Source organism: Malus sylvestris, chromosome 5, assembly GCF_916048215.2.
Source record: "Malus sylvestris chromosome 5, drMalSylv7.2, whole genome shotgun sequence".
NCBI lineage: Eukaryota > Viridiplantae > Streptophyta > Magnoliopsida > Rosales > Rosaceae > Malus > Malus sylvestris.
This window is the reverse complement of record NC_062264.1, coordinates 8,063,894-8,085,475: the sequence shown is the minus strand read 5'-3', so window position 1 is coordinate 8,085,475 and position 21,582 is coordinate 8,063,894. Positions and strand designations below refer to the sequence as shown.

General features: G+C 37.2%; 1 protein-coding gene across 2 annotated transcripts; it reads right to left on the bottom strand.

Moving 5' to 3' along the window:
* Positions 1 to 402: 402 nt before the first annotated feature.
* Positions 403 to 13,803, bottom strand: LOC126623163 (copper-transporting ATPase PAA1, chloroplastic). 2 transcript variants are annotated; one of them, XM_050291956.1, is made up of 17 exons: positions 13,259 to 13,803; positions 13,116 to 13,169; positions 12,856 to 13,009; positions 8,942 to 9,016; positions 8,507 to 8,784; positions 7,423 to 7,656; positions 7,001 to 7,099; positions 6,717 to 6,866; positions 6,137 to 6,283; positions 5,890 to 5,940; positions 5,231 to 5,403; positions 4,075 to 4,207; positions 3,306 to 3,403; positions 2,286 to 2,526; positions 1,667 to 1,870; positions 1,251 to 1,331; positions 403 to 1,092 (listed from the first exon to the last, which is right to left on the bottom strand). In XM_050291956.1, the coding sequence occupies exons 1-17, from the start codon at positions 13,700 to 13,702 to the stop codon at positions 838 to 840; spliced, it is 2,871 nt and encodes a 956-aa protein (XP_050147913.1). In that variant the 5' UTR covers positions 13,703 to 13,803; the 3' UTR covers positions 403 to 837. The 2 variants fall into 2 exon arrangements, with proteins under 2 accessions (XP_050147913.1, XP_050147914.1); XM_050291957.1 differs by lacking the exons at positions 12,856 to 13,009; positions 13,116 to 13,169; positions 13,259 to 13,803 and adding an exon at positions 9,607 to 9,759.
* Positions 13,804 to 21,582: the final 7,779 nt, after the last annotated feature.

Below are 21,582 nucleotides of genomic sequence, written 5' to 3'. Positions count from 1 at the left end.
AGGAAGGAGACGATGTACAATATATTGATTTGATTCGTTTTAAATTCGTTTGAAAATGTAATTTGGCTCTAAATTTAGTTCGATTCATAAACCGTTACAAACACGGGGCCACGAGCAGTCTCACTTCTTTTCCCCAATGGGGACCTAACAAAGATAATATTAGTACCCATTAAATGATAACTGATGTAAGTAGTAACGGTTTCACCCTTGTTGAGTTGTTCTGGCATTCTCGGGCAATGAAGTTTGCAACAGAGTGCTTGTGGATGATTTCTAAACAATTCAACCTGCTAGCATTTTAGCATTTATTCAATTGCTTTGATACACCTTTTTATGCATTTCACATAGATATATATAATCACTGCTATAAAACACAAATAATTGCTTACAATAAATAAATAAATAAAAATGTAGCATTTTAAATATTTTACGATCAAACCAAATTCAAATTATACTCTCAAACAAGTTTTAGAATGAATCGGGCCGAAATATCATAATGTATGTCCACTCCCTATCGAATAGCTACAATAGGTTACTAGCGAATTCCGTACACGAACAAAACCATGAACTCGACTCGTACCTCGTATCCGGGCATTGCACCGGGACATACAGTGCAAGAAGAATACTTTCACTACTCAATTTTGAACTTTTATCTAATTCTGCAGTTTATTCCTAAATTCACTTGTGCAGTATTGAGTTTGGTCGTTGACCCGTCTTTCAAAAATCTTTTTTCTGAAAAATGAAAGGGTTAGGACCCTTATTTGAAGCCAAGTTATGACCCTGCTCCTCCACATCTAGTGGCAGAACTCGCAGAGGCCGATGTTTTTGTTGGCTGTTTTATTATTTCCATTTACCATCAGAACGAGGATGCTCTTCTTCTGCACTTACGTCGATGAGAAGATCGGATTCCTCGTTAGTTTTGGAGCGAGCAGATCCACTATATTTGTGTTCCTGTTTAGAGAACTTGTATCTCAGAAACAATGAATTTGCCATAACCCCTACAGAACTCAAGCCCATGAGGCCTCCAGCAATTGACGGCGTCAGAATGGTCCCAGTTACTGGAAGCAACACTCCAGCAGCAATTGGAAGTCCTACCTGTAAAATTCTAGTAGCATAAGACCGGGTATTGCTTGTAAATAAACTTCGTAATAAGCTTGTGATGTTAATAGGCTCTAATTCCTGTACGTTCAGCAGAACGAAACACCAGAAATAAACAGAGTATCGGGCTATTCTTAATCCATACAAGGACTTACAATATTGTATGCAAAAGCCCACCACAGATTTTGCTTCACAGTCTTCATAGTTAGTCTACTCAGCTCCAATGCATCAAGTAACTGCAGGACAATATGAAGATCAAATATCCTACACAACAGTGCTTATTATATGAAAAGAAAGATACCAAATTTTTCCATCAGTGCTCCAGCACTCAACATTATGCATATTTTTCAAATAATCTTTTGTAGACGGTGAAAAGATTTGCGCTGCATTCTTCAATTATTTATTCATACTTGTTGATGGTAAAAGTGTAAAAGCAAATTTTGCTACACGACAGCATGTAATCCTCTACAGTTTGGTTTCCAAAACTAACACTGCAGAATCTGGCACCTATTCATGCTTTAAAAAAGAACCCAGGAGGTGTTTGTGCAAATAATCGTACTACAATGTTTACCTGTGAAAGTCTGTTGCCCAATAGCACAATAGAAGACACCTCACTAGCAGCTCCAACACCACCACCCATGGCAATTCCAACATGCGATGAAGCCAATGCTGCAGCATCATTAATTCCATCACCAACCATTGCTACAATGTTCTGATCCTTCTGAAGCTCCATTATGAACTTCTTCTTTTCCGTCGGTTTAACACCAGATATCACCTGCAATCCATAGCATAGGCTATACAAATAAATTCAATAGAGAAAAAAAAAATCTGGGATCGAGTTGGATACTGGGCAGCTATTTGGGCATCAGTTTCAAATGAGTTTAGGGATTGAGTATTCTCACTCTTCTATAATGACGGATGTGTTAGCAGCTGTGATTAAGTTTAGGTTTCTAGTCTTGAGGTTTTTGTATTATAGGCTCGATATACAGATTGTGGATACCTTATCCAAAAGTTGTATTTTTTATGATATTATTAAAAATCTGTTTTATTTCAAAATATAAATTAAAATAAAAGACAGAGGACAAGCTTTTGGTGTTCTGCTTGAAGTTGTTTCACTATTTTTTACATTTTTCCAAATTGATAAAATTTTTGTTTCCCATCAAAGAAAGAAGTAATTAAGAACTCCTTACCTTCTCTTTCGGAATACCAACAGCAGACGCGACGTACTCCGCATTATTTCTTTTGTCCCCAGATAGCATGTATACATCGATCCCTTGCTTAGATAAAGATTTAACAACTTGTCCAGCATCTTCCCTTATCTGATCCTCCAAATAAATGAGACCGGCAAGAGTACTATCAATGCCTACATATACAATAGATTGACTCGTATGGGCTTCTACTTCGTCAAATGGATTCTTAGTAACTCCATGCCTGCATATATTTAGTTTTTCAATGGGACCTCAATACATGATCCAAGATTAAATTATTTAAGTCATATTAAGAAGGAAACAAAAAACAAAAGATATCATATTTGGAAGATGAAAACAACTAAGCCCTTGGTTCCCAAAATTAATTTCCATGGTAAGAAAAACAGTCAATCCATCTTCTGGGGTCATTTAAGACTGCGGCAAACAATCAAGAGTAAAATTTAGAGTTGGTCCATGAACCAAAACTTTGTTAATTGAGATCCCTAAATTTAACAAAACGTGTGCCCTTGGTTGCCTTCAATATACCTTCAATTCCCTAACACCAAATGAGCCCTAGAAGTTTTCTAAGATTCTACAAATCCTTAATGAGTCTCTAGGATTTTCTTTTAAAGTCGTTTTGATTCCAAAAACCTTCAGAAAAGGCTCACTTTTGTGAGCCAAAGTCAAATTGGAGTGAAAGAAATAAGCATCTGTTGAAGTAACCTCTATATCTTCTTAGTCTCAATAAGCTGGTTCTGTTTAGTGCTCCTGTAAGTCGAATCTGTCAAGCATTAATTCTCCATTTACATTGTTATTTGTATCCTAAAGAGTTCATCATGATCATAGACAGCACTCTCTTTATGTTGTCCTATATGAATCTAAATTTTCAAAAATAGGATTCTAAATTCCCTTAACAATGGTCCAGGGCCAATGCCTATCAGCATTACACCTTTACAAGAAGCAAATTCACATTCAAATATGCAATGATACAAACTATTATATTCCATTATACCCTGTAATTACCTTTGAACCCATTCCAAAGTCCCAACAGAAACCTTTTTGTTCTCAACAGTTGCTACAGCACCAGAGCCAGGTTCTTCCAAGAATGTTCCATCCGCAACCTGGAATAAAGTGCACAGTTTAGGATCTGAGCATCATGATTTTTTCGGAACCTTATCCAGCTAATGCATGCACTTAATGATATAATCCTCTTCTAGAACACCAAGGATTTGTTCACAGAACTGCATTCTTTCTTTTTCTTTGTAAGAGATGATGCTCATATAGGGGAGAAATTAAATGAAGAACTCCAGCACCACTCTATACAAAAATCTAGCCCAGTTAAGACAAAAGCACACTAAGGGGACATCCTTAAAGTGCTTAGACCAAAGATTCCCAAACAGATACAATATCTAGTTGTCCCAAATAAAATCCATTAGTTAGAGAAAATATAACCTGTGAATAGAGACAACCACAAGCAACACCTCACTTGGCATAACTTGCATACCGATCCATCCAAAGGAGAATTGTACAGTGGGATTTTGTGAATATAATAGAAACTTGAAACAACGACAAAGAACCCCGATATGCAATCATCAAGGAGAAAAAAAAATCATAAGTTCACTTCTTAAGAAACTTTGACTTGTATTAAATCCTGTATGGAATGCACTCCAGAAAGTATTTTGCAAAACACTCAAAATCCACATCAACAGTCTATGGAACCAGATATATTCAGTTAAGTTAAAGATAAAATGATCCATAAGAAGCAAATTTAGAAATCTTGAGAAGAAGGAACCTTCATATTCTGACAATTAAGAGCCTGACTAGCTTCCACAATAGCTTTTGCAACCGGATGAACTGTATTCGATTCTACTCCAGCAGCAAACTTCAGAACATCAACTTCTGACCAAGTATGGTTTATCTTTTCTCTGTTAAAAGAAAAAAAAAATCACTCCATCTTTTTTCTTAGTGGCAAACCCTAGTAAGAAAATCTCTGAATTGGAAACAGTCTGGATCTGAGCTAACCGTAAAGACTTTTTCTTTTTCAGACAAAGATAGTGTTCTAGTATAGGGTAATACGTGGTTATCTTTCTAGTCACTAAAAAGATGAGTTATTTGTTCGAGTTGTGCCTCTAATAATTCAAATCCCAAAAACAAATCATGCATGAAAATTCATTTGGATCCTCAAAACTGCATAAAATTGTCGCAGAAAACACAAATTTAGTAGTACAGGTAAAATGTGAAACAGATCAAACAAATGCACTGTACCTAGATACAGATATGATCAGCATGCAAAGCCACTGGATAGTTTTCCAATCCAGGAAAGAATTGGTAATCCACATGTCAGTAAACCACCTAAGCACATTCATCAACACATGTAGCTAGATTGCAATCTAGAAGCTACCTGACTTAAGAGTCTAAGACACGTCTCAACTATGCAGGACGAACAGTTTCAGTAAACTGTCTCCTTGTTGACTTTTGTTAATTCCCTTGGAGACACGTTTCTTATTGTAAAATGGAGAAATTCAAAGCTTAAAGGCACCCAATATATAACACAAAGTTATTGCGTCAACATGTTTAGAACAGTCCTTCCAAAACCTTTTTACAAAATTAAGTTATCAGAGAAGTTGTTTAGGGTTTAGGTATTGATTAAAGAGATTTTTTAGTATGATTGAAGAACATATTTGTTATTTTATTTTACTTGTTTCACACCATCACCAGAATTTTTTTTTTGCAATTTTTTAGGACCTGGGCTACAGGAAGTTAAGAGTTGTGAATTCCCTAACTATAAGCTGGTAAGGGTTGATGAGATCCTAGAAGTATAATGAACTCCCTTTGATATCATGGAAAATTAAAGCAACCCTTTTTCTATGTCACCGGAAAGCTTCAAATAAATTTAATATCCTTAAATGAAACAGTAATGTGAGAATGAAGATTTGTCACGACTCAACTTTAAGTCAGTAACTTTCGAACGTTCAGGAGTCACAATCTTAGTCACAACAGGTTTGCCCACTGTCAGAGTCCCTGTTTTATCAAACACTATAGTGTTCACCATTGAAAACTTCTCTAAAATACTACCGCCGCGCAAAAGTAGTCCTCTTTTAGCTCCCAATGAAGTCCCAACCTGGAAAGAACTCAATACTGAAGATAAATTTGACATATCATAAGCAAGAAAATTCAAATTTAGAACTTATCAAACAAGTTTAAGGAGGTAAGGATTTTGTTCAGATAGTGTGTGCCTACCTTACCTGAGGTCAGGTGTTGGGAGTAGTATCTTTAAAATTCAATTGCTTAAATGCAAAGTAAATTGCGTTCACAAGTTAGCATGTCCCTCCGGTTCTATTTATCATTTTATGGAATCATATATAGTTCTAATTCAAACATAAAACAGAAAGAGTTGGATTCAAAATCTGAGCCCTTAAAAGTGTTGCAATCAAAATCTTGAATTGGTTAAAGTTTAAACCATTCTATTACAAAAACAACAGAAATAAAAATTTAAGGTCTAATAAGCACAAATCATTTCTAAGTTGGTAATGGCCGAAACAGTTTTTTTTTTTTTTTCAAATAAGAAAAGTTGTGTAGCAGTGATTAGAGTTTGCAAAGAGATTACCAGCACAGCTGTAGGTGTGGCTAGCCCAAGAGCACATGGACAAGCAACAACCTGCAATCACAAAAACAGAGCTTCACCAACAGCTATTTTACACTTTGAAAAGTAAAACTTAATTGCAAAGGGTACCTATCTTGTTTATTTATTTATTTATTTATTTTTAATAATATATGATCTCTTCATGGCATTCAAGAATCAGGGTCCCTTTCAAAATTTTAAGCGAGATAAATCATAAACCTCTAATTCATACCAGTACACTGCAAGAGAGTTGCAATGCTAACGAAACTGAATTTCCTCCGTGAAAAGCAGCAGGTAAAATATGACCACCAATCAAGCTCCAAAATAGAAATGTAGCAGCAGAGAGTGTCATTACTCCATATGTAAAATGTCCAGACACCTGGTGAACCCAAAGAAATCAAAAGATGAGCACAATTCTAGTAAGTGAGATCAACAAATTATATTACCACAACGCTAAGCATGTAAGTTACTTGGTTATACTTGATTCAATTTTTTGGCTCTGAAACAAGAAAAAGAATATAATAAAAACAAATAAGAGAACCAAATATATATACGAAAGACAAATACTAGTAAGCCATACATAGAATTAGAAGAAGATAAAAGTTATTGGAATACCAACTGACAAGTGTATCTAACCTATATCCAACTATGTCGGTTCAAGGCACACTTTGGGGCCACCGACCCAAGCAAACCCATGTGCACCCCTATACAATATGCTAGTTTTATAACAATACCTTATTTTGGATATCTCTACTGCAAAATTGCCAACTGTAAAATACTCAGTCCAACTACTGTAAGAAAGAATGGATAACCTTGTCGGCCAAGCGCTGTACAGGAGCTTCCCTACTCTGTGCTTCTTCTACCAAGCGAACAATGTCTGCCATAGCAGTCTCACCACCTGGTCTCTGTACTTCAACTGTAAGAGTGCCATTGAGATTTATGCTTCCGGCGGCAACTTGACTCTAGCATAAAGATAAAATTCTCCAACATTGTGATAACCTCATATCAGAGATAGCTTTTATAATTACCTAAGTGAATTTAAATATGTGCACAGAAGATAGGGGAAAAAGGCACATGCTCATAATAAGCAACATACCCCAGGTAGTTTGGTTACAGGCAACGGCTCTCCTGTAAAACTTGACTCATCAATGATACTCCTACCAGCTTTAACAATTCCATCTACTGGAACACGGTCCTAAAGCAATGCAAAAAGGAAACTATAACTGCATGCCACAGTTCAGAATTTTAAAAGGATATATAATTCACAACTATTTTATCCTTTGCATCAGAAGCTGGGAGACTACCGATCCACAAAATAAAAGTGGCATACAACAGAAAATAACAAATTTAGCAAAGGACAAATCAAATAAGAGTATAACTGATAGTCATGTAGAGGTGGTAGAGGGTACAAAACATTAATAATAGCAAAAGCAAGATTGTATCATACTTACTTCCTCCAAGTGGGGCTGAGATGATTAAAAACATTAAATAATGAACACAAGATGGTGTAATACTTACTCCAGGTAGTACAACAATTTTATCTCCAACAGAGAGGCTGTTAGTAGAAACTTCAACTACTGATTCCAACTCTTGTTCACCGTTATTGACCAAAAGACGTGCCTTTGACGGTACAATACTAAGAAGTTCAGTCATATCACTGCTTGCTTTGATTTTAGCTCTTTGTTCAAGATTCCTCCCTAACAAGACAAAAGCTATCAACATAATTGGTTCCTCGAAGAAAGTCTTCCAGCCCTGCGTCCAGAAGGTCCATTGAACAAGGCTACGGAGTTAGCAAGCACAATACACATTTTTTTATTAAGAGACATAAGTTCTATTTTTTTTTTTTTTTTTTGTGTGTGTGTGTGTGTGTGTGCATGTGTTAAGGAAAAGGATACGCATATGTTTAAGTGAAATACAAATTTAGCCAAGTCTATCAAATTTTGAGATTTATAAAAAGAGAGGGAGGCAGAAAGGGAGGGCAATGGAAAGGGCAAATTTACTTTTTTTACAACAGAAATATAGACATTGTTGGGTCATACACAAACATAGGGCAAGTAATTAGTCTAAAACCAAGTGTTTGGGCCAGGTCGTCCAAACTTTAACCTGTTGAACCAATATGACTTCAGATATTTATGTACTAAAAGAACTAGTTAGTTGGAATTGGAGCCTAATTGACTTGATAGCCCAAACAGTTAGAGCATAAGATTATTCCTCAAGAATGCATGTGGGAACAGAGATAAACATATATCATCCCCTTCTACGCATTCAGTTACTTTCTAGGCTACACCTTGCAAAGATCAGCAATGAAACATTTGTAATGAGTTTACAAACACGGATTTTACGCTGCAGGTGGACGCTACCATTAGAGAATAACAGGCAATATTAAATAAGAATCTTTGTTCGATTAAACGGTGAACAGACCAAAATTCTTGGTATTGACATAAAACAGTTTTGACCATTCAAAACACATGACAATAATATATGTATCAAGCCAGTCTACTTATAACAGAGGATCCTTACTCATCCACCAATAGAAATTAAAAGTTGCAGATCCGACTAGATCTGGAACCCAAAAAATATAACAAGAAAGATCAGCACTAACCAGTTTTGGTATAAAGGCAGCTAATGAACTGACAGTAAATGACGATAAGGCCCCTAAACCAACCAAAGTATTCATGTTTGGAGCCCCTTTAACAAGACTCCTCAAACCATCAAAGATAAGTCGACGCCCAGGACCAAGCAATGTAAATAGACATAAGGACAAATGGAATCCTGTCGAATGGAGCGCATGGATCCATGGAGCCTTAGCCCCAAAGAAATGAGATGCATGGCCAACTAGGCAGACAGCACACAGAGCCCAAGAGAATGCAAGCTCATTTCCTAACAAAAGAAAAGGCAAAAATTAGCTGCACTGTGTATGCATATTAATCATAAGTGCTTAACGACATGAAGCTTTGATGTAGTTTACAAGAAGTTTAGACACGCTTAAAAAATATAACAAGTAAACTAGAGATGCTCACTACTTAAAGATGTCTACCACTATCTTTTAGGCGTTTACGCTTTTCTTCCATTTTCCTTTCAAAAACTTTGAGAAAATTGTCTCGACCTGAATCTGCACACAAGAATAACCAATTAGTTCAACCACAGAATCATTTTTTTTTTTTTGGTCAATTACACAGAATCAAATTAGTACATTGAGGTAATAATCAAGTCCTCTTGCCATGATGGAGATTAAAGATGACTGACATGAAGAGCCATATCATACAAGAATGTATGTTTGGGGTCTTGAATTTGGTAAGTATGCAGTATTTCCAATCAAAACATGAATCTAGGAAAGAAAACACGTCTTTATCACACAAAGCAAAACCTAACAGATTGATAGAATCTATTTGCCACAATAGACTAAAATTTCCAGGTCACATATAGATGGTGCATAGTGGACAGTGTTGTTCACACCAAACAACAAAAACGAGATCATATATTTGAAGCACTGAAGAAAATAAAAAATACAAAGGGATGACATTCATTTTCCATTGCCAATATTCTTTTCAAGAGAGTCATTTGTTCCCTTTCTATTTACGAACAAAGAATTTCCATAGAAAAACGGATTGGAGATGCAAACATCTAGGTAGAGACACAAGAACAGCTCACCAAGCGGGGATGGGTAACAGCCAAAGAGTGGAAAACTATCTAATTGTGTACCTAAACAAAAACCACCTTGTTTTCTCCATAGACGAAAATTATTCTCTTCCTCTAAAACTACATCGTCGGAATGGAAGGCAGAACTGCACGATGCCAAAGAGTAACACCCTTTTTGGTTTATCCAGCAATTTAGGTTGGCAAGGAATAGGAGTTTCTAGGCACATCATGCACTACACCTGGAAACTCCTTTTTGAAGCGTCTTATAATTTTTATTTCACCATGAACTGCCTGCCAACAAGATCTTGTACTTTAGTTCAGAACTTGTACTTCACTGTATTATGACATGAAGAAAACTAATAAAGATGAGATAGAACAGCCTCATTTCTGTGCCAAACACTTTGACAAAGAGATAAGCCTTGGAGAGATGTATTTCCAAGGGTACCATAAGGAAGATCCTCAAACGATCACCCTTGACAATACAATTCGTATATGCTCCTAATGATGGAACAAGGAATCAACTGGAAAAGCCACTGACCATTTATCTAATGCTTTATTTACTTTCTACGTGAAGTAGGATTGCTGCTCAAAACTGATTGTATCAAGGTAACATCCCTCCTTGTAAAGACTATCCTTCAAAAGTACATACCTCTTAGTTGTTCATTTGTGTCATTAGTTATAAATTTGTAGTGAGCTGACTTTTAGTCTTGCATAACTACTTTCCTTTACTTTCTTTTATTATATGCCCTCCTTAAAATAGCTTCCTTGAAGAAGAAAAAACCAGCAAATTATCTAATTTACTTTGCCTCTTGATGTAGGACAACTGGAATAGATGAGAATATAAGAAGAGATCTGAGTTCACTCCAACCTAGTAAAACAAATAATGGAAACAAGGATTAAGAAATACAAGGCCAAATCAAATAGGGCGTAATTTATTCCTTGGTTTGAAGGATGCTGACATCAAAAGAAATTTAATCTTTGTAAATAGCGATACCTCTACTACAAAGTACAGATTACAAAAACAGAAGAGAAAATATTGAATGCTTTCCGTAATTGTAGATAAGCATATACGAACACTAGCAATGCCTATGGGCAAACGATCAGTCTAATTCTCAAATATCTTATGAATAGAATACAGCCAACTTATAGAAAGGCAGGAGTCCTCGATTTCCTAATGACAACCAAGGAATTGCTAAGCTCGGAGAGTAGAAGTGGAATCGAAAATCCTCCAAAACCAAATGGGTGCTCCATAACAGAAATGCTGCTCAAACTTATCCACCAAAATGAGCTGCTGGTTGAGACTACCTAAAGAAGCAAGTAGTTCTGAATCAATAACGATTTTCAATCCTCTTTTGTTACATCTGATAAAGTGGAGAGACGTAAGACATTATGCGTACATATACTCCACTGAAATTAAATCCAACAGTTTGAGGACATACCATAAACTATTATGGTTCAGCCTGACAAGAAATTGTTTGATCTTTTATGGTGATATATCTCCTTCCGTAGCTCCCTCACCTGCCACTAAACCCAGAAAGCTTCACATAAATCATTTGGAAATCCTAAGCAGGCGAAATGTATACTCTTATTTTAAAGCTATGGGGTTCTAATTGGACAACCACAAGTAAAGAAACAACGCTCGAAGGACTAAATAGATAATAGTCTTTTGTATTCAGCTGACCCAGTAAACCGCGATGAGTACTATCGTCATTTCTAAAGCAGCACAAAACCTACCCCCACTTAGTTTCTGTGGAACTTGTTTTGTGGATGGATAGCAGCTGAAACAATTTCAACCTTCCACAGCAATTGTAATATTATGACAACAGTACAACCCAAAGTTTACGAAACTTCAATCCTCAACTTCTCAAAAGGATATAGCAAATTCCGCAGCATCACAATTTTTTTAGATGTAAAAGGGGCGTGCTTGAGTACCAAGAAAAGAGAAAGAGCTTTCTGGGTTTGAAATCAAACAGAGATAGAAAAGAAACCCTTTCAAGCAAGATAGATCCTTCTCATTCTCTTATGTCTGACTTTGTTTTTCTTTTTGCACCCTTTTCTCTGTGAGAACCAAAAATTCATTAAAGAACTAAAGCATAATAAAAATACAAAGTTGACCCGAGGTCCACCAACAAACTGATACAATCCTCAAAAACAGAACCTAAATACTCACACACATTGCATTACAACTTGAATAGCTACCCTACAGCAACTACCCAATCTGATAAAATTATAGAAAATGATAGATCACTAAAAGCTAGAGAAACAGAAGCCCAAAATGATGCTCAGAACCTGACTGAAGAGTTTTCTTTTACATCCCCACTATAGTTCTCAAAGATCTTCTATTTCTTGCCAACCAAATTACCCAAAAGAAAGCTAACACAATGCAACTTCACAAATTCTTGCCTTTTTTCTACCACCAAAGCATACTCTTTTCACAAAAATGTTTGAAGGTGACTGAGGAATAACCCAATGAACTCTTGCTTCCCCACCCTAACTCACTGCCACCAATCTCAATGCATACAGACAATGTGGAAACGAATGATTTCCAAGTACTTCCTCTTTGTTGCACAAAATACACCAACGAGGAGACAAGCAAAAAAGTGATATTCTTTGTTCCAAAGCACAAGTAGTTTCCCTTCCATGAACCATGATCCAAACCAAAACATGAAACTTCGTAGGACCATTAGATTTCCAAATCATTTAAGTAGACTGGAACTCAGGAAGTGATTGCTTGTTAGACAGAAATTTTTTTAATTTCTTAAAGGAGAACCCCTGATGAATCCAGTTTCCACTTACTCCTAGCTGGTCTCATTTTGCAACTCAACAATCTAAAGATGAAAGCCTAGTCCTCCTACGCACTCAACTAATGTGCTAATAAAACTCTGACAGCCAACATCAGACAATCGCCACTAAATGTCTGCCAAAGTGCCAATATAAGTTAATCTTAATCAACATCATGTTAATGTGTCAAGAATTTCAAGAACATCTAGCATTAAAGATTAACACTTTGGTGTTTTCAATTACTAAAAAAGTCATGTTGTCACTGATTCAAGCAATGTTAGTCTAAGCAGACTCTAAAGCAACATAGTTTCATCACACTTTTCCTAAACGTGTATAACTAACACCGAAAACACTCGAAGAAAATAATCCGCAAACTTTAGCAATGCCCTTGAAAAGTAAAAAAGACTAGCCATTACAAGGATTAACCAAACATACAACTTTCCAATAAATGAGAACCATGGAATTCATACGTTCATATGAACAATAAATAATCGTAACATGCTGAAAGCAAAACAATTGTGAAATGCTTACCACGAAGGTTAGACTTGAAACCGCAACTGGTCAATTGGTTTGCAAGTGTCTCTCCTAGCTGCTTTTGCCAGTTTGGTGCAGCCTTCTCTTCGGACACAGGCCACACAATTGCCGTCTCTGTTGTGAGATTTACACTCGCAGACGACACCTGAGGCTGCCATATACATACACACATATATGCCGGGTATTAAACTTACTTGAAACTTTGATTGCAACCGAAATACATGTCAATAAAGATGAAAAAATGAAATTAAACTTACTTGATTTTCTAGAATTCGCTTCACACTGGCTGCACATCCCCCACATGTCATTCCCTATCCAAGAAAATCACCAATCAATCAGATTGAGTAGGAGGGAGAGAGAGAGGGAGAGAGAGAGGGGTTTAATAATAGTGTATTCATACTCCAACATCGAGAATAATGACATCAGTGGAGAGCACCGAAACCTCATCGCCTCCAGCAGCAACAACCTTGGACTTGGCATCGCCGCCGCCGGAACCTCCCTCGCCGTCACCTCCTCTGCCGCCACTCTCTCCGCCAAAGCCACCATTTCCACCACCAGAGGCAAATGAAGCAGCGGAGCTACCAACGCACTCTAAACGGCGCCGTAAGAGCGGATCAACGACGCAGAGACTCCTCAGAGACGAGGAAGAGAGAGGATTAGGTTTAGGGGTCTGAAAGCCGTAGTAGTTGGTGTGAAGGGAAGTCAGGTGCCTGCGAGCAAGGAGACGACTGGGGAGGCGTTGACTGAGGAAAGTCCTGGCGAGTCGGCGGTTGAGGGATTTGGAGGCGGCAAGGAGAGCTGCCGTTGTGGGCGTCGCGGCGGACAATGTGGCCTCCATTGACATTGAAGAGAATGGGTTGGTAAATCGCCGCGGCTCCTCTCAAAGTTTTATGTGCTTCTCCTCTACAATCTATCTTATCATCTGAAAATATTATATAATTGTAATAGTAATAAATGTGATGAGATAATCGCAGTGGGAGCGACACGTGAATAATGTCGCTGTGACAATCGAATCAAATATGTTCCGTGTGATGGTTGTGCGTTTTAAATGTGGAACATAACTTCATCTTTTTTAATAGATTATACTTTTAAAAACAAAGAAATGCCAAGGTGACTCAAACTCTTTATGAACATTCCGTCACTTTATTTTTTTTCACAATATTTTATAAAATTGACATTAATTATGAGATGACAGAAAGTTCATGGTTAGTCCTACTTTGAGAGACACTCTTTAACATTTCTCACTACTAAAATGATCAAGAATTATAATGTTGAGCTGATTAAAATTAAATACAACAAAACTTTTAAGAAGTCATAAATTTGAGATTAAACTAATTTTATAACTTGGCGAAATCGAATTAATGGTCTCCTAATGATAGAGTATTTGAAAGATAGGCTATGATAACAAAAAAAAAAAAAAAGATGTAAACCCTTGTGATAAATATTGTTAGCAAATTTATCCAAAAGTGAGATTTTCGTTAACTCTCTGTTAAATGTCGGAATAAAGATGTCCAGCCTTTTCCTCTCTCTCCATATCTTTCTCGAAGGGAATTGGATCCCATTCGGATCCATTTTGTGAGGATCCTAGGGATCCCCACATCTTAGTCATTCATCATGTATTGTGCAGTCAAAAATTATTTTTTAAATTTAAAATTAAACACAAATAGTATTTGGCAAAAACAGCCGCATAATGTACGATAAACGGCTAGGATGTGAGGATCCCCACAAAGTGGATCTTGAGAGGATCCTCTTCCTTCTTATCTCTTCCCAAATCCATGCTCAACAGTCCTAATGGCATGTCCTTCTCTCTACAAAGTTTTGTATTTATTATCTAGCTAGGTCTCAACATGCCTTGATAAGAGATTGAAGAAGTTGTAAGTAGAGGCCAATGGATCAATCTCTTCACCTCTGCTATCAACAAGTCCTTTTCATGATCCATTAGAGTTAAATCTTAACAGTTTTGTAAAAATCCATAGCTACAAGATTGGGGTTGGACATTGTTAGGCCAAAGGACCGCCACCAACAATTCAATTTCCTTTAAACCATGCCAATTTTAAAGGTTTTTTTTTTCTAAAGTATGACGAAGCCCATCAAAGTCAATAAAATGTGTTCCCTTATATGTAATTCTACCATGTCAATGTGCTAAATTTAACATGCAAGATCCATTACACATAGAAGAATTATGTCAACCGAATGATCTAATGGATGGTGTTTCTCTCCTAGTTGTCTACTTTTCTTAATCACAGTGCCAATAAACCTAGTGGATAGCGTGTCTCCCCTGGATTTATCTAAGTATTCGGATGCAAAAATTTTAAGGGTGATTAGCCATTAGAAACTCGAATGTAGAATAGACTAATTACAAAGATTAAGAATTTAACAAAACTTTAAATTGAATACAAATCAACAAAGTACTTCACAAGTATCTAGGTCATGACTTCATCATAAACCTTAGCAAATAGCTTAGTTACACATAGAAATAAAAATAAAACAATGACCCTATTTATTCTAGAAAACCCTTAAAAGGTCTGGTAGAAATACTCCTAAAAAGAAACAAATTTCTAAACAGTTAATGATACAAACTAGGAAAACATCCTTCTTGGCTTGGGAAACATGTTGTTTGTTTTGCACACCTGTTTTGGGTTAGATTCAGCTTCTGGAAAATTCTGAAGAAAAAATAGGAAACTTGTAGTTCTATGTCTTAGTTTTCCAAGCACCTATCACATATTGCTAGGAAAAATCAAGAAAGACTTCGAATCTTCATTCTCCCACAGTTGCGCAGTTCTGACGGGATTGTAACTTTTGTGGGATTAACTTGCAAAACTAAAACAAACTGCTTCATGGAAAATTATGAAATTTTGAGACATCCTCTTAGCTTCCTTCAATTGGCTTTACACCAAAACTCATTCGGAAAGCTGATTTATCATAGAAAAAAAAAATCTCAAATGCATAGATTGGTGAAATTGGGAAAATGAAAGTAAAAAGGCTCTTTTAAAATCACTTCCTTAACAAAACTTAGAAATAATTGATTTGTCGTGAAAGAAAGAAGGTTCGCCAGATAATGACATAACCACCCGTATTGGTAGCTTTTGTTTGGTAACGTTTCGGAGGCATATGAACTTATTGATGAGTTAGAAATGGAAGCACAAATTTAAGGGCACCATACAATAAAAACTTAGTCGAATGTGCCTGTACATATGTCGATGGAAAAAATTGAAGAAAGTCATTTGAGGTTTACATCTACTGTGCACAGTGTTTTAAAAGGCTCGCCTTAGGGCGCACCTAGGTAGCCTCTGAGGTTGGGCATTAGTGTTCCCGCCTCTGTTTTGAGGGAGTGGGCGAAAGGCTTCACCGGAGATGCCAAGGCAACGAAAGGCTTCGTCGGAGATGCCGACGCGGCAAAGGCGGGCCTCAAGGCGTCTTTTTGGCTCTTTTTTTTTAAAACCTCCTAAACCCAAAACAATGTCGTTTGGGTAAAGGTTTTTAATTCTATACCTCATCTCTCTTCTTCGATCGCGTCCTCTCTGCCTTCTTCACTCCTTATTCTTCCTCGCGTGCGATTTTGCCGGAGCACACAGCAGCATCAGCAGCCGCCAGCTTGGAGCAGCAACGGTCACCAACTTTAGAACAACGCCGCTGTCACCCCACCGCCGTCACCCAACAACATTGTCGTCAGCAAGCGCCCACAAATCCCCAATTTTAAAGGTTAGGGTTTCTGAAAAAGTTTGTGATTTTGATTTTTAAAATTTTTTTTATATAGTTTGTGTGTTATCTTACTGGCCTATGTTGTGTGATTTGATCAATTGAATGATTACTTGATTTGAATGATTACTTGAGGGACCTACTGTGCTTACAAAACTGTTGTGCATAATATATAGATTTTATATAGTTTGTGTGTAACTACAAATTACAAAACTGTTGTGCATTAGTAGGTTATAGACATATAAATGCCTAATTAGTAATTACACCAGTGTGAAAATGTGAAGTCACGGCCCTATAAAGGCCTAATTATTGTTTGTATAGTATGTTCATATAATTATAAGAAGTCAAGACATATACTTTCACGGTCCCTATGCAAGTGTGAAGTCAAGACATATAAATGCCTAATTATATAGTTTATATAGTATGTTCATATGGCCTAATTATATAGTTTTGTTTATATATTATTTATGCATTGAAGAATATGCATTGAAATGTTTGTATTTTGATTTAGATGAAGAGGATTTGGATGAATGATTGATTTCTTTCTTTGTATTACCTTTTGAATGATGAATTTGGATGATATTACATTTGAATGATGAATTTAGATGATATTATCTTTTGAATGACTATAGATTTGAATGAAAAATTGAGAATAGATGTTTATTTTACAAAGTATTATTTTTTATACAATTATATGTATAATATTTAAAACATATATATTTTAAAAAATTAATCTCGTGAGGCTTCGCCTCCCGCCTAGGCGGGGCTATCCTTTGGATGCCTCGCCCACGCCTCGGCCTTTTAATACATTGGCAATGCAAATGTAAGTTTTGAACTAATTTTCCTTCCATGTTTAATGCATAAGTTCTTTTTAATTTTTAGGATTAAACTCTGTTTACTATCCTCATGTTTCGTGGTTTTCAACATTTAGTACATCAAGTTTTTTTCGTCTCAGAGTCATACCTAAAGTGTTAATTTTGGGACAGTCTTATACATCCGTTAGTCAAACTGTTAAGTCTACCGTTAACTGATGATATGACGTATATGTGGACAATGACTGGGAGCCACGTGTCATTAAGGGTCCGCGTGGAATTTTTTTTTTTTGGAGAAGGTGTTAAAAAAAAAAGAAAAAAAAAAGCCTCGTTTTCTATCTCCCACAACCATCCGCACCCTTTCCTTCCCTCATCCTCCCACAACCTCTCCCTCCCTTCTCTCTTCTGCAACACGCACCCCTTACATCCCTTATCTCTTCTACAACTTGCACCACCCTCCCTTCTCTCCTCCTTCCTCCCTTATTACTCCATTCTCTCCTCTGCACCAGCCCACCAAACCCTAGAAAATTAATTTGCAGACGAGGACGATTGAGGACCACTGGGATATCCATTATTAAAAAAATTAACTTTTCTGGGCATCCTGCCCTACCTTTCTCGACTCCCTCCCTCCCTCTCCCTCCCTCTCCCTCCCATCTCTTCCCTGCACCCACCTCCCTGCATACCCACCCATCTACCCCACTCCCCTCTTCTCTCATCTGCACCCACCCAACCTCTGCACCATCTACCATCTTCCAAATTTGAAATCGAAAAACAACAAAAACCCCAAGAACAACCTAATCTATGTAAATCAAAAAAGACAAACTATTTCTGTTTCCTACCTAAAATTCTCTCAGTGCGGGCCTACTCCCCTAAACCAAACCCCACCACAAAGGCAGCAACAAGAAATGAAGGAATGAAGGAAAAAAAGTCTCTAGCTATAGCCTTTCAGCAGTAGAGAGAAAGTTCACAAGAAATGAAGGAAAAAAAGGGTAAATTTTGGGGTTGAAGAAACAAGGAAGAGAAGATCTCTTCTGGGTTGTTTGATTTGTATTTTATTCAATGTCCATGGAGGTTCGATGGCAAGTCCATCTATCTACTACGATTCACTATCTCCGAAACGGCGATCTGCTACTGGCTTCGTTGATCCACCGCCACCCGCGGCCGACCTTCAATAACGCTGACCTATCTGTGCGGCGGGGAGGCCTGCCACAGCTTCAAGACCCTTTTGCTTGAGTTGTTTTCAACCAACTCGAGAGGGAAAAGAAGTGAGGGAGCGGGGGTTTCGAATACGGCGATGAGAAATGAGGAAGCGGGGTAGATAGGTAGATGGGTGAACAGGTTGGGTAGAGGATGGATGGGTGCAGAAAAGAGAAGGGAGGGAGAATGAGGGAGGGGGTCGGGAAGGGTAGGGCAGGATGCCCAAAAAAGTTAACTGATCGGGTTGGGGAGGTAAAAGACGGGTGGGGTGGGGATTTTTTTTATTTTCTGTGTTTTCGTATTTTTTTTAAATGTTTTAATATTGAAGTGGGTCCATATTGACACGTGTTGCTCATTTATTGTCCATGTAGGCACCACATCATCAGTTAACAGAAATTCTAACGGAAAACCTAACGGATGTATGAAATTGTCCCAAAATTAAGACTTGAGGTATGATTCTGGGATGAAAAAAACTTCATGTACCAAATGTTGAAAACCACAAAACTTCAGGGTAGTAAACAGAGATTAACCCTAATTTTTAATACTAATAATTTTCTATATTATTGTTTAATATGCAGGATTACACAAGACACCATTTTAGTTATTTTCCTGGAGTCGAGTATGTTATGAACTGCCAAAATAATTCTTGTTGTTGTCCATACATCCCTCGAATGAAATATTTCAAAATGACCAAATGGGTCTTTTATATGGGATCCAATGCTTTTACTGCAACCAGTGTTTAAAATATATGTATCGGTGGAAATATCGATATACAAATTTGTAGAAATATTGATGGATAAATCCATATAGATTTCGATATCGGTTGCTTTCGATGGAAAACATGAAAAATTTAAAATGAAACTTTAGGGAATGTCAAACACTAGTTTGGACGAATTGAAGGAAACTTTATGCCTGTAAATATACAGAAAAAATTGAAGGAAATCATTTGAGGTTTACATTGCAAATGTAAGTTTTAAACTAATTTTCCTTCCGTTTAATGCATAAGTTCTTTTTAATTCTTAATACTGATAGTTGTTTTTTTTTTTGTTGAAACCGATTATTTTGTATATTATTGTTTAATATGAAGGATTACACAGGACATCACTTTAATTATTTTCCTGAAATTGAGCATGTTATGGGCTGCCAAAACAATTCTTGTTTTATTCATACATCCCTTGAATGAAATATTTCAAAATGACCGAAGGGGTCTTTCGTATGGGATCCAACGCTTTTACTGCAATCAAGGTTTAAAATATCAGTATCAATAAAAATATTAATATACAAATTTGTTAAATATCAATACATTATTGATTTCGATATCGGCTATTTTTCATGGAAAACATAAAAATTTAAAATGAATCATTGGCAACTTTTGCAGGGAAAGTTTTGGAGGTAGATGAACATATTGATGAGTTAGAATTGGAAACACAAACCCTAGGGCACACCATCCAATAAAAATTTAATCCACTGTGCCCTTACATATACATAAAAATTGAAGGAAATCTATGAACACGGAAAATTCCTGAAACGAATGAGACAAGAACAACGTGCACAAACAAATATTTGTATTTGATGATTTTGGGTTACAATCTCTCTCAAATTTGATCCTCTGATTCGATCTCCGTAAGGTGTTGATTTGTGGATGTTTCGTTGATCCAAGGGCCGTTGAGGCTTGATCTTGGATGAACTGTTGGAAGTTTCTTCAAGGGGCCGTGGGCTTGATCTTTGAAGGTGGATTTGAGCGGATCTTCAAGGAGCTGTTGGGGCTTGATGTTAAGGATGAACGGATGATGAACGATGGTGCTTTCTTCAAGGGCCGTCGGGGCTTGATCTTGAATTGGTGGAAGTTCTTCAAGGGCCTTTGGGGCTTGATCTTGAATTGGTGGATGGTTGATCCAAGGGCCGTTGGGGCTTGATCTTGGAAGAACGATGAACGAGGAACGAAGAACACTTTCTTCAAGGGCCGTCGGGGCTTGATCTTGAATTGGTGGATGATTGTTAATCCAAAGGGCCGTTGGGGCTTGATCTTGGAAGAACGAAGAACGAAGAACACTTTCTTCAAGGGCCGTCGGGGCTTGATCTTGAATTGGTGATTGTTAATCCAAGGGCCGTCGGGGCTTGATCTTGGAAGAACGATGAACGAAGAACGCTTTCTTGATTCTTCGGGAACCTGGATGCTTGAGAGCTTCGGAGTTTCAGAGCTTCAGAGCTTCAAGAATTTTGCCTAATGATTTTTTGGTTTTTCCCAAATGAATGAATTAGCCTTCTATTTATAGAATTTTCCAAGGCCTAATTTTGAATATAATATTCCAGATGAAATAAGTCGTTTCTGCCAGGTGTTGACACGTGTCCTGTTTGATGACTTTTCCAACTTATTTCAATTTTTTTTGTTTAGACACACGCTACGTGTAAAATTTATGTAATATATGAGCGTTGACACTTTGATTTATCGGTCAACATTTATTTACCGAAATTTCGATGTCTACAAATGCCCCCACTTCAAGGCGTGTCGTATACATGTGCTTGTCACGTGTAGGAGATGCGTTTTGAAGTCCCTTACTATAGATGTCAATCCAAGGGCCATCGAGGCTTGATCTTGAATTGGGCTGGAGATTTCTTCAAGGGCCGTTGAGGCTTGTTCTTGGACTTTGTTTGAAATTTCTTCAAGGGTCGTCGAGGCTTGATCTTGAAGGTTGAAATTGGACCACAAGGAGCTTCATGTGGTAGATGATCTTTGGCTTTGGTAGTGAATGAATCGGCACGTATTTGTTTTTGCGCTTTGTTGACTTTCCACAGCTTTGATCTTGAACTGGGTTGGAGGATTTTTTGGATTCCTCCAATTGTTGATTTTCCACAGCTTATTCTTGAACTGGATTTGATTCAAATATGGTGGTCGCTTGATCTTGAATCGGACTTGTGATTTCCTCAAGGGCCGTCGAGGATTGATCTTGAATTTGGCCGGAAACTTCTTCAAGGGTCGTTGAGGCTTGATTCTTGAAGGTTGACTCGAACACAT